This window comes from Camelina sativa, chromosome 7 (genome assembly GCF_030686135.1).
Source record: "Camelina sativa cultivar CO46 ecotype springtype chromosome 7, ASM3068613v1".
Classification (NCBI taxonomy): Eukaryota; Viridiplantae; Streptophyta; class Magnoliopsida; order Brassicales; family Brassicaceae; genus Camelina; species Camelina sativa.
In genome coordinates this window covers 25,276,617-25,289,336 of record NC_141886.1, presented here as the reverse complement: position 1 = coordinate 25,289,336, position 12,720 = coordinate 25,276,617, and the positions used below count along the sequence as shown (strand labels likewise).

Sequence of the window (12,720 nt, the reverse complement as noted above, 5' to 3'; positions counted from 1 at the left end):
TATGGGTAAAATTGTAATTTCATCTGTTCATAACTCTTCTCCAAGAAATTAACAACATAAATAACCAACGAGAGCCGTAAACGAAATCGGCGTCGAGTTTTCCGGTGTTATACACTCTTCTTAGATTTTTCTAGTTGCAAACCAGTGTAGATTGGATTGTCTTCAATTTTAAGAATCTTGTTAAATCATTGAATTAGTACTCTTTTAGTAGAAGATCTTCAATTGTTATATAAGTTACTACAGTTTTTATTATTTGGCCTCAAAATGTGAGAAAACAAGAAAACAAAACGCGACCAACAATAGAGGTTTCCTACATGATAAAACAACCACAAACGTCAAAAGTAGATATTAAGAAACTTCCATTAGTTTAAGAACATGACTGAACCCGATAAACAAAAAGTTTCAGAACTGACGCAAACGTAGGAAGGCTCAACATTGTAAGACTAGGCTCTCTTTGCAACATCACCATCGTCAGTATGATCAAACCCATCTTGACCATTCTCTGTTTTACCGTTCTCTGCATCACCAAATTGATTGTCACTGCCACCAAATTGTTCATCGCCACCAATACCGCTTTCAAGCTGATGATCCGTATCGTTGCCTAATGGTTGGTTGCTGCCAAACTTTTCATCAAAGCCAGCATTAGTGGAGCTGCCTTGGGTAAAGTTGTCACTTCCACCAACACCACCTGCAACACCTCCATATCCACCCCCACTGCCAAAATTGCTTCCATAACCACCACCAACGGCATTGCCACCATAAGGAGAGTTACCTCCATAACCACCAGCGTTTCCACCATAAGAAGGGTTCCCTCCGTAACCACCAGCATTACCTCCATAACCAGAACCTCCCCCGTAGCCACCGGCATTGCCTCCGTAACCACCACCAGGACCACCGAATCCCCTTCCTCCAAACCCACTTCCTCTTTCAGTTGCGTAATTCACCCTAATTCTTCGACCATGAAGGTCCTGTATGCAAGCCAAAACATAAAAACAAAAAATGACCAATTGACAATGCTAAACAAAGAAGGTACAGTTTCACCGTTTTCTGAATCATCTAGAGTCTAGACACAACCTCAATACAAAGCTTTTTTTCTTTTGTAGCGAAATATACAATCCACAAATAGAATGATATACTGCTCCACAGTCAGCTCTTCATTAAGAAAGAGCAAGTCACTGCTTAACCGATGAATGGTATTTCTAGCTAGATGATGACACCTACCCTATCTATGTTGTCAACGTTTTGAAAGGACAAAGTGTTCTAGACACATGACACGTCAGGGCACAACCGATTTTTGAACATGGTAGAGCTTACAGAAGAAGACACTGAGCCAGAAAAGGAAAAGAAATGACAAATGAATAAGTCACACGACACTTGAGTATCAAAAGACGCTGCAACATTTGTTTGTTACCTGTCCATCCAATTGCATGGCATTACTAGCCTCCTCGCTTGAAGTAAATGTTACGAAAGCAAAGCCCCTTGATCTGCCAGTTTCACGGTCCACAATAATTTTCGCTGCAATTAATAAAACTTAGTCAGTTGCCAAGAGTAAAACGATCAAAATTATTCAGAAGCAAGTAGGAGTTAAAACTTAAATGGCTAGAGTTTTGCAATAACATAAAAGAAAATAGCTATCTTACCATCAACAACTTCTCCATATTTGCTAAAAGCTTCTCTTAAGCCAAATTCATCAGTGCTGTAGGAGATACCTGAAGAACCATAGACAATTTTGAGACAAACAAGCAGAGAGAAATAGAACAAAAAAAAAAAAAAGAGAGTACTCTCTCACACAACGGAAATAGAGATGTAATCACCTCCAACAAAGACTTTCGACGAAGACATGCAACGGATGGTCTGTAGCATTGAGCTAGAGGCAGTGACACGAGAGCTGGTCTGACTAAATATTCTTCCAACTTTACTTAAGAAAGCCATGTTGAGTAAACACGTATTCTGGAAGTGGAAGCAAATGAAAGAGCATTCACTAAATGGTTAGACAAATTAAAGACATACCAAAATATAGATAGCATTTCCCGAAATCCAGAATCATAAGATAAAACTCATGAATAAATACGTGAGACTCATCAATTCAATCGTCAATAAAAGTAAGAAAAAGGACTTTTTTCACAGAATTAATCATGCACAATACAAGAAAAATACTTAAAAATGATCTGTTCTCTTGTTTTGCTATACGTATGAGACACAATATCAGATTACAAAATTTCTAATTCCAGCAACAAACATCAGTTCGAAGGTGAGAATTTCACAAAAAGATTAACAAAATCATACAAAGGTCAACTCAACTAAACCTCATAAATCGCTTCATTCAGTAGTCAGAACCATGAAACGAAACATCAATAAACACATCTAAACCCGAAATCAAGCTTGCAGACGAGAATCGTAAACAAAAATATCAACAAAGAGAAAACAATCTAACTTCAGATCAACGAATGACACATCAGAATAAACAAATAAAAAATCGAATCCATCCATAAAATTAGAAGAATCGACGAGAGACAGTAACTCACTCTCTAGGGTTTAACGGAGATGATCTCTCTGGAAGCGTCTTTCAATTCTCGCCAGTAGTGAAAACCCTGAAACCAATGTGTACCAGAGAGGCTTATGGTAAAGCGTTTCGCTTATCCTGTCCGTTGATTTATTTGTCTTCCATCTCGACCGTTGGTTCGGATTCACCCGCTGATTTGAGTTTTATTCTAAACCAATCAAATTGAGTTTAAACCGGAAACCGGATTAAAATGATCAAATCTTTTTTATCTCTTTACTTAGCAAATGGCGAAAAATAGTTTATTATTATCAGTAAGCAAAAAAATAAAAAAAACTCCTTGACGCGTGCAAGTCCCTTTAAACCCTCAATCTCCAAATTCCAAAACCCACAAAAAAAAACATCTTCTGTAATTTTCTAAAATTAAATCTCTTGTGTTGCTTGTGTTCATCGTCTTCATTGTCATCTTGTGAAATTTTCTAAAATTAAATCTCTTGTGTTGCATGCTTGTGTTCATCGTCATCTTCTGAAACGTAAGGCTGATTAAACCTCTTCGTAAAATATCATTAATGTTTTTTCTTTTCTTTTCTTTAGATGCATGAAATCCATAGTTAATTCTTTGTCTTTCTCTTATTACGTTGCAGATTGAAAACAAATTGGCAAGAAATAGTTAAAACCCAAGAAACAAATTCTTACGTTTTTTTGAAAATCATGGAATCTCAAGAACAAAGTTTTTTTAACCCCACGAACCAAAACGTAGCATCTAAACCTGAGACAGAAGATCCAATCTCACGACTATCTTCTTCTTCTTCCTCGTCTTGTTCTTCCATAGAAGCCGAACCAAGACCTGATCAGAATCTAAACAACAACATCAACGTACATCAATCTCCTCCGATACAAGTCATGGAGAGATCTACAGACAACACAACAACAACAACAACAACGACAACGACCTCGAGCCCTACTACACCTGCTTACAGGATCCCTTCACATGTCTTCGCAAGAACAACCTCTACAGCTCCAGTTGAATGGAGCACTATGTCCAATGAATCCCTTTTCAGCATTCATATGGGTAACAATAGCTTCACCGGAGGAGATTATTTCAAATCGGGCGAGCTCACGTTTCCTCAGCCTCCTTCACCAATTACTCCTCCTTTGCCTTCCCCTTCACCATCCCCTCCCCAAAACTCAAACAAAGGAGGAGCCGGGGGAGGAGGAGGAGTGGTGGCTGAGGCCAAAACTCCGGTCGATATAGGCAAAAAAGCAGCTGAAACAGACAAAGCTTACCGCGCAAGTAAAGAAGACGAACAAAAAGCTGCAGCAAGTATACGAGAGGTTATCATGGCTAATGAAGCTGCTAACAAAGACAACAACAAAACGAATAAACTGGATCGTTCGGTTTCTCGTCGCTCTGAAGATTTCAGCCTCAAGTCTTTTGCTTTTCCAGTGTAAGAATTGTTACGATCATCTGTTTTCTATCTCTGTTTCAATCTTTCATGTCTCCAAATAGAAATGTGTTTTTTTTCTCACTTTTTTTGGTTGCTCATTGCGTAGACTGGGGAATGCAGACAAGGGCGGGCTACAAGGTTCCACGCCTCAAAATAAGCAGAGGAAGCCTTCCCTGCCAGAGACACCAAAGATTTCAAATGAGGCGGGTGGTGGAGATGAAGGATTTAAGAAAGAGGAAGCTCCTAAATCAGTAGCTTCCAAAGCAGAAGCTGATCGTGCCACTAATCACAAACCCAAATGGCTATCTTGCTTCCCTTGCTGCACAACCTTCTGCGTCTAAATGAAACATCTTTCTGAAGGAATTGAGTTTGATTTGTGTACTATCGTTTCAGTTTGATAGAGAATTCGTTTTATCTTCTTCTACGTATTATAGAAGTTTGTTCCAAGATTAACAAAAATCGTTTTTAACTTTTGTGTCTTGTGAAGTAAACAATTACAGTTTGATAAGGTTGTGTATTTTTTCTTTGATTTTATCTTTAAGACTCCTCTGCTTCTTAACAATTGTGTTATCATTAAGAATTTATTCTACACAATTAATGGGAAACAATAGGTTTCTGATAGGTGTTGATGTGGAACTTCAAGCCTTTGCATAAGGGAGGACCAAAGAGGCAATTTGACTCAGAAGTTGTCGTGGGGACTTGGAGGTATCAGGTAATGGAGATGTCCATTCTTGAAAGTTATGGAGGCTGCCTGTGAAATCAGTGAAGAGCCCATCAACTCCAATCACATTAATCCAGTAGTCGTACTCCTTATATGGGTCTTGGCTAAAATTTAAGTGTAAGAATTCGTGTTCATTCCTGTACGTATATGGATGCACCTGAATTTGTAACACAAAGAGCATGATCAAGAAGTTGTTATTAGCATGTGTAACTGACTCTCAGTGTCTGGATGAATCTTAAATCCTACCTGTAGATTATGTGCATGAGCTCTTTTGACCAAATCTGTTGGGGCTAGCATATAGTTGTTATTTACTGGAACAACTGTATCCTTCCATGGTCCGATCCCCACAACATATTGCTTAATGTAGTTAAAATACGTATCTGATGTAATTTCTGCGTATGTCTGCAAAGAGTTGCAAGAAGGAACGATCAGTCACTTTTACTTTAGAAGCAAAAGAACTTTCAAGAATCAAAAAAACAATATCAAGAGCAGAGCATTGACCTGGTTAGTGTCTTGTGTTGGCATGGTAACATCGTCTATTAGGAGGACTTTTGGCGAGTCTGTCAAATTTGATATGTACACGAGTGAAGTTGGTGCAAATGACTGAATAAATAATGGTTTTTTTAACCACTTCTTGGACAAATATGAGCCTCCATACCCGTACTTCTTTAGTGTCTCCACAACTTTATCCTCAAATCTCTTACCACCAGGCCATTTGACCTGCAAATATATAACAGTGATAGAAGCAAACGGTTAAGGTTTCACCTAGAGGGGAAATGAAAACCAAAAGGTAATATGAGGCTTTTTAAGTCAATCTAGAGAATTTCAGCAAAGTAGAAGTCAATCTTGAGAGGATTGTGGCTCACATGCTGGTTCATTAAAACAGGATTTTTGATCTCAGGATAAATCCCAACAACTCTTGGAGCATCCCGAGCAATGGCAATGAATTCTTCAAATGTAATGATAGGGTACTTTCCTGGAATACAAACAAGAGATGGTCGTGGTTAAATACTCCCTGTACCAAGCGAATTTATAATTCTTTTCAACAGCTAAATCTAGGAAAGAAAGAATAGCTAACCGTTATATTGCTGGTCTCGAAAAGCATATCTCTGTTTTGTACGTAGTGTCTTCAGTTCTTTGAGAGTAAAATCAACTAGAAGGAATCAAAGAGGAACCACTTGTTAGCAAATATCTAAATTCAAATAAGTGAATGCTGAAGCAAATGAAACCATGAGCATGCATCAACTCAGGAAGATTAAAGGTAACTTACAAGGGAAAAAGCCAGTGACATTGAATCCTTGCACCTCATATGTCTTTTTACGATCAGCAAACTCCTTGTGGGTGGCAACATTGGTTGTTTCGTCAAGGATAACATCATGGAAACATATAAGCACACCATCTTTGGATGATAAGATATCTGTTTCTATGAAGTCTGTACCCTCTTCAATTGCCCTCTATCAAAAGGAAAAAAAAGTGGTTAGCAACAATATTCTAGGGAAGAAGAAGAAGATCCAATTCAAATAAGCAGAAGGTGAATGGATCAAGAAAGGGGAAATGGTATACCAAGTAAGAAGCTGCAGTTTCTTCAGGAATCTCTCCGTTGGAACCTCTGTGTGCGATGTTGTAGGGACGTGTAGTCTGAAGTGGAAGCTTACCACTTTGAGGTTCTTTACCACGGAGTGGGTACAATGTCCTCCCGGCACACAGAGTAAGTAGAGATAGCCATATCAAGGGTAAGCATTCTGTAAGTAAGATCACCAATAACCACTTTGTATTATTAGACTTCACTTTCCTACAAGCTTCGGTTTATACTTATCGCAGAAGCCAACAACAGATCCAAATTTTAACTTGTAGTGGAATAGGAAACAAAGCCAATTAAAATAGAAATAAGAAACAAACAAACCCAGATTCTTTACTATTCAGTTTAATGGATGAGCAAGAACGTCAAAAGGGTAAAAGATAATGTTTTGTAAACTGGAAAATTAGAAACAAAAATATTAAACGAATCGGCAACTCTAATGCAATAGAAGCAATCAAGCAAGTTTACAACAATATACACAGATGGAGAAAATTACAAATCCTGTCTCGATAAACAAAAAGAAAAAGGTTGAAATTGAGAAGGTAACTTACTTGTAAGAAGAACCATGACGATCTCCTGGATGGATCGGAGAGCTTGTTTGATTCGCTTTCTGTTTTGTCCCTTATCCGACTCTATCGGTTCTTGTCCATTTACATGGTTTTATAATCGCTATTTATGTCACACTCTTTCTTACTCCGTTGACCTCTCTGCTATTGGCTTACCGTTCTTGGGCGAATATGTATCACATTCATCTTCAATTCACATTCTCCCGAATATTCCTTAGTTTTTTTTTTTGGTTGAGAAGACTTTTTAAGCTTTTGCATTTTTGTTTTCTTTTTTTGTTCCATGTAAATTAAAAGAATATATAAGTATATACTATTTACAAAGCAACGCCTCTCCTTGTCAAAAATTGCAAACAAAATCCATGATGATCCATTATCAGTTTTCACTTTGATCCTCCACAATGGCGTTGATTCGCTTGTGCTCACCATCGAAACCTCATTCTGCGTCTCGCCGGAATATACCTTTTTTACACCCAATCGCTGTTTCCATCCCCCGGTAGAAGTTGGGGACGACTGATCAATCTCTGTTCCGGCTTCATTCGAAGGTCCGGGTCGACCCAATTGATGGACCCGCTGTTTCATGAGCATTTAGGTTTTTTTGGGTCGGTGGCAAAAGAAAAAAAAAAAAAAACACACAAAACAAAACGGTGACGTTTTTGGTGTTGGCGGTAACGTCCTTAATTTCTGACGTGGCTTTTTTTTGTTTTTTTAATCAGATTTGATTTGCAATGAAAGGGAACCTCTTTTTGGGAAATTACGAAGCTTGAAAAGTTGTCTTCAGGGGCTAATACAAAATACATAGTATTTTTCCATCTTCTTTTCTTTAATCTAATTCTTTTAAATATAGTTTTGATTTTTCCAGGATCCCAGATGTATAAGGATTGACCCTGAATAACATTCTATATGTTGAGAGCCGGACGGTATCAGATTTATGAAACCATTTAATATTTCTAACTCTAGTTCCCCTTCACATCCCCACTCTTGAATCATAGAAAAAAGTTGGCATTTGCTATTGCAAATGTTTTTTCTTTGTTAGCTGTGCTTTTATATATCTTTGTTGAAGTTGATGATGCTAACTGCTAAGCACGCCACAAGTATGTCAATATAATATGAGTGTTTTCCAGAGGCATTGACTTTGTAAAATATATTCTTATGCAAATTGGTTTTTCCAATGCCTGAATGTCAAAACAGTAGTTTTAATGATTGTAATTTGTAAAGATCATTGATATATTAGGATACAAAATTTACAATCAACAAGATATATCTTTTGGCTCAAACCAATGGAGGGGAAAGTGTTCTTGGGTCAAAACCTGATATGGGCGATGATATTGTTGGGGCAGCTACATGGATACAAAAGTTGTATTCAGAAAGAAAGGATTGCTTTGTTGGACCTCAAGAAATTCGTGATCTCAAGGAGTGAAGAATGGGAGCACGACTCTGTTCTCCCTACTTGGACTAATGACACAAAGAGCGATTGCTGCCGGTGGGAGGAAATTAAGTGCAATCGTACAAGCAGTCGTGTTATGGGGCTTTCCCTTCGTAATAAATCATTCTTCTTAGAGACTTCTCTCCTAAATCTTTCTTTGCTACATCCTTTTGAAGAGATTCGAAGTCTGGACTTGTCTGAGTCTAGATTCAATGGATTGTTTGATGATGTGGAAGGTACACTATACCAGGTTTCTCTCAGTATTTCCTTTTTTTTACCTCTTGGGGTCCCTATTTGAAAGCATCTTTCCCTGCACAAGTTCGAATTCTAGATGAACTACAAATTATTTCTTTGTTCTAATCATTTAAAATTAGGGTGCTTAGAATTTTCCTGCATCAAAAAGAACTATTACCTTTCTCTGTCTGTGATAACTACTAATTGATGACCTCTATGCCATGTAGCCAACGATCACTCTTGTTTCCTTCCAAAGTCCATACAGTTCAACTCTCATAATCTTAATTTGCATATACAGAAGACTAAAATTAATTACAAGTTAACTAGATTTGGTTGTGCACAGGTTATAAAAGCCTAAGGAGATTTAGAAACCTAGAGATTCTGGATTTCTCTTTAAATGAATTCAACAACAGCATCTTTCCTTTTCTTAATGCTATTACATCACTTACAACTCTGTTTCTTCGAGGCAATAAGATGGATGGCCCATTTCATATCGAAGGTGTGTTTTCCAATGTGTAACGTGGTGGATATCTCTAGTACAACACTTATGAATATATTCGATTTAAAGTTATTATTGTAAACTTAATTTGTCTTACATTTAGTTTGTGTCGTTCTTATATTTCCTGGACTCATTTTCAGAACTTAAAGATTTGAAAAACTTGGAACTGCTAGACCTGAGTAGTAACAGACTTAATGGCTCCATACCAGTACAAGGTAAGAATTGGTTCGTGTCATCAGTGAGATCATAATGTTTGAAGGGAAAGGTGTTTATAGTATGATTTTGTCTCGTGGCAGAGTTATCTGCTCTGAAGAAGCTGAGGGCTCTGGATCTAAGTGGCAACGAACTTTCTGGCTCAATGGAATTGCAAGGCAAGTCTGCACAAATCGTTTAACTTTTCAAGAAGACTGGTGATTATTTCACGTTTATTCATGTGACTAAAACTTCTGCATTCTTCATTGTTTGTAGGGATTTGTGAATTGAAGAATATGCAAGAGCTTGATCTCAGTAAAAATAATCTTGTAGGTCAGTTTCCTCTATGCTTAACTAGTTTGGCTGGACTTAGTGTTCTTGATCTCTCATCAAACCAATTGACTGGGATGGTACCATCTGATCTTGGTAGACTTGAATCCCTTGAGTATTTATCGTTGTTTGATAACAACTTTGAAGGCTTCTTCTCATTTGGTTGGCTCGCCAATCTATCAGAGCTTAAGGTGGTCAAACTTTATTCAAAATCTAACTCACTTCAAGTAGAGTCTGAAAGTTCCTGGAAACCAAAATTTCAGTTGAGAGTTATTGTACTACGAGCTTGCAACTTGGAGAAGGTTCCTCATTTTCTCCTACATCAGAAAGATTTGCGTCAAGTTGATCTCTCTGACAATAAAATAGCTGGAAACTTTCCTTCGTGGTTATTAGCTAACAATACAAAACTGGAAGTTTTGCTTTTACGGAATAATTCGTTTATGAGCTTTCAACTACCGAAATCTGCTCATAATCTACTTTTCCTGGATGTGTCAGTTAATGAATTTGATCATCTCTTTCCTGAGAACATCGGGTGGATACTTCCTCATTTACGGTTTATGAATTTAGCAAAGAACGGTTTTCGAGGAAATTTGCCTTCCTCTCTTGGTAACATGAAAGATATTGAGTATATGGATATTTCTCACAACAGTTTCCAGGGAAAGTTACCAAGAAGTTTTTTAAAGGGTTGTTATTCCATGGCAATCTTGAAGCTGTCACACAACAAACTAAGTGGAGAAGTTTTTTCAGAATCAACAAACTTCAATCATATATTAGTTTTGTCTATGGATAACAATCTGTTTACAGGAGAGATTGGACAAGGTTTACGGAGCTTGACATCTTTGTACATGCTTGACATTTCGAACAACAATCTCACAGGTGTTATTCCCAGTTGGATTGACGAACTTTCATCCTTATTTGCATTACTGGTTTCAGACAACTCGTTGGAAGGTGAAATACCTATTTCCTTGTTCAATACGTCCAATCTTCATCTATTGGACCTCTCTGCAAACATTTTATCTGGGAACATACCTCCACACGTCAATGCTGTATTTGGGGCAGTAATCTACCTCCATGACAATAATTTATCAGGGACTATTCCAGACACATTGTTAGGAAATGTCACCATACTTGATCTGAGAAATAACAAATTGTCCGGAAATATTCCGGAGTTCATCAACACCCAAAATATCAGTATTCTTCTTTTGCGGGGGAATGATTTAACAGGTCATATTCCTCACCGGTTGTGTGGTCTAAGCAAGATCCACCTCCTGGATCTTGCTAACAATAGATTGAATGGGTTCATACCTTCATGTCTTGGCAATATATCATTTGCTGGGAAAGAGAATACACTATATGATTATGATTACGAGATTGGTTACACTCCTAGTGATGTCTTCTCTAGTTCCAATCCAGAACAAGACTCCGCTTCCAAAAAAAATATTGGTATATATTACAAATCTCTGCTTGTTCTAGATCCATTTGGTATGGACTACATGGCAGGCGCCCAAACTAAAATTGAATTTGCAACAAAACACAGATATGATGCCTACATGAGTGAAAATCTCATGTATTTGGTTGGACTGGATCTCTCAGAAAATGAGTTGAGTGGTGAGATCCCGGTAGAGCTAGGAGGACTAGTAGAACTACAAACTCTCAATCTTTCTCACAACAACTTATCAGGTGCAATACCAGAAACCTTTTCAGGTATAAAGAACGTGGAAAGCCTTGATCTTTCCTTCAACCGACTACAAGGCCCGATCCCACCACAACTAACAGATCTGAGCAGCCTAGCGGTCTTTAATGTCTCGTACAACAACTTATCAGGAGTCATTCCACAGGGTAGACAGTTTAACACATTCGATACACAAAGCTACTTAGGCAATCCTCTTCTTTGTGGGAAACCAACCAACAGAAGCTGCGAAAACAATAACTTTCAAGAATCAGATCATGAAGTGAAAGACGATCAGAGCACAATCGACATGGTATCTTTCTGCTGGAGTTTTGCTGCAGCCTATGTGACAATACTTCTTGGAATACTCGCATTTCTCTCTTTTGATTCTCGTTGGAGCAGAGCTTGGTTTTACGTAGTTGATGCTTTCATCCATAAGGTGATGAATTTGTTGTGGTAATCCAGATCCTTTAATGTGCTAGTTTCTTTTTTTATTGTCCCCACCGTTGTTGTTCTTCAATCAGCATTGAGCTGCTTAACACCGATCAGAACTTCATTTGTGTTCGGTTCCCATGTACTGTCTTTGTCTTCGAACATGACTTACGTTTGGTTTCCTTATGTATTGTATGTCTTCATTGGTAGTTTCGTCAAAGATACTAGCATCTTCCTTTTGAGTTTTAATTTTCACTTGTGTTGTGTGTGCGATGTTTTATAGGGAACGTGAAGTCTAAGGCTTAAAACCCTTTGGCTAATTTATAATGACCTCGCAGCACACACTCAGAGTAAGCAGAGATAGCCATATCAATAGCAAGCATTCTAGAAGATGAACAATAACCACTTTTTTTATCAACTGCACTTACTTTTAGGTTAGCAGAAACAGAGCCAAGACTCAAATCCAAGATGCAATAGAATATGAAAGGAAGAAGAAAAAACTAGTCTCTCAAGTCTCCTGCGTACAACAACTTCTCCGATGGAGATCACCCAAAAAAAATTATTTAGGACGAAAGAAGATACTACAGTATTTATCAAGCAACCCCTCGCCATTTGATTTATCTTTGTTTCTCTCATTCTCAACATATTACAAGGTCGGATCCCACCACAACTTACTGATCTGAGCAGCCTTGCTGTCTTCAATGTCTCCTTCAACAACTTATCAGGAGTCATTCCAGAGGGAAGACAGTTTAACACCTTTGATACGCAAAGCTACTTAGGTAATCCTTTTCTTTGTGGACAAGCAAACAAAATAAGTTGCAATGGTAATACTTATCAAGAACCAGATAATGGAGTCGAAGCTGATGAATCCACCACAATCGACATGGTTTCTTTCTACTGGAGTTTTGCTGCAGCCTATATGACAATACTTCTTGGGTTATTCGTATCACTCTCATTTGATTCTCCTTGGAGCAGAGTTTGGTTCTACAACGTTGATGTTTTCGTTCACAAGGTTAGGAAACTGTTATGATAAACAAAACATTGTAGGTGCCTGTGATGTGCTTGTTTCCATCTCCCATCTGTTGTTGTTCTTCTCAAACCTCCTGCTTTGTTTCAGAAAACAGAAC

At 37.9% G+C, this 12,720-nt stretch overlaps 4 protein-coding genes across 5 annotated transcripts; 2 read left to right on the top strand and 2 right to left on the bottom strand.

Annotated features, from left to right (window-relative positions):
- Positions 1 to 222: 222 nt before the first annotated feature.
- LOC104702148 (glycine-rich RNA-binding protein 5, mitochondrial) lies at positions 223 to 2,678 on the bottom strand. The gene is made up of 5 exons (XM_010417972.3): positions 2,526 to 2,678; positions 1,815 to 1,950; positions 1,641 to 1,709; positions 1,412 to 1,515; positions 223 to 968 (listed from the first exon to the last, which is right to left on the bottom strand). The coding sequence occupies exons 2-5, from the start codon at positions 1,930 to 1,932 to the stop codon at positions 444 to 446; spliced, it is 816 nt and encodes a 271-aa protein (XP_010416274.1). The 5' UTR covers positions 1,933 to 1,950; positions 2,526 to 2,678; the 3' UTR covers positions 223 to 443.
- Positions 2,679 to 2,890: 212 nt separating this feature from the next.
- Positions 2,891 to 4,840, top strand: LOC104702147 (uncharacterized). The gene is made up of 3 exons (XM_010417971.2): positions 2,891 to 3,033; positions 3,145 to 3,948; positions 4,055 to 4,840. The coding sequence occupies exons 2-3, from the start codon at positions 3,212 to 3,214 to the stop codon at positions 4,287 to 4,289; spliced, it is 972 nt and encodes a 323-aa protein (XP_010416273.1). The 5' UTR covers positions 2,891 to 3,033; positions 3,145 to 3,211; the 3' UTR covers positions 4,290 to 4,840.
- LOC104702146 (glycerophosphodiester phosphodiesterase GDPD5) lies at positions 4,449 to 7,397 on the bottom strand. 2 transcript variants are annotated; one of them, XR_015562358.1, is made up of 9 exons: positions 6,800 to 7,370; positions 6,233 to 6,411; positions 5,940 to 6,123; positions 5,748 to 5,822; positions 5,536 to 5,645; positions 5,328 to 5,389; positions 5,171 to 5,229; positions 4,916 to 5,071; positions 4,449 to 4,826 (listed from the first exon to the last, which is right to left on the bottom strand). XR_015562358.1 is itself a non-coding variant. In XM_010417970.3 (8 exons), the coding sequence occupies exons 1-8, from the start codon at positions 6,813 to 6,815 to the stop codon at positions 4,587 to 4,589; spliced, it is 1,179 nt and encodes a 392-aa protein (XP_010416272.2). In that variant the 5' UTR covers positions 6,816 to 7,397; the 3' UTR covers positions 4,449 to 4,586. The 2 variants fall into 2 exon arrangements, 1 of the variants encoding a protein (XP_010416272.2); XM_010417970.3 differs by having other exon boundaries at positions 5,171 to 5,389; positions 6,800 to 7,397.
- A 573-nt stretch (positions 7,398 to 7,970) lies between these two features.
- LOC104704882 (receptor-like protein 15) lies at positions 7,971 to 11,821 on the top strand. Its single transcript, XM_087459290.1, has 5 exons — positions 7,971 to 8,473; positions 8,815 to 8,970; positions 9,111 to 9,185; positions 9,267 to 9,341; positions 9,439 to 11,821. Exons 1-5 carry the CDS (start codon positions 8,092 to 8,094, stop codon positions 11,619 to 11,621), a joined length of 2,871 nt encoding a protein of 956 aa, XP_087315416.1. The 5' UTR covers positions 7,971 to 8,091; the 3' UTR covers positions 11,622 to 11,821.
- The last annotated feature ends 899 nt before the right edge of the window (positions 11,822 to 12,720 follow it).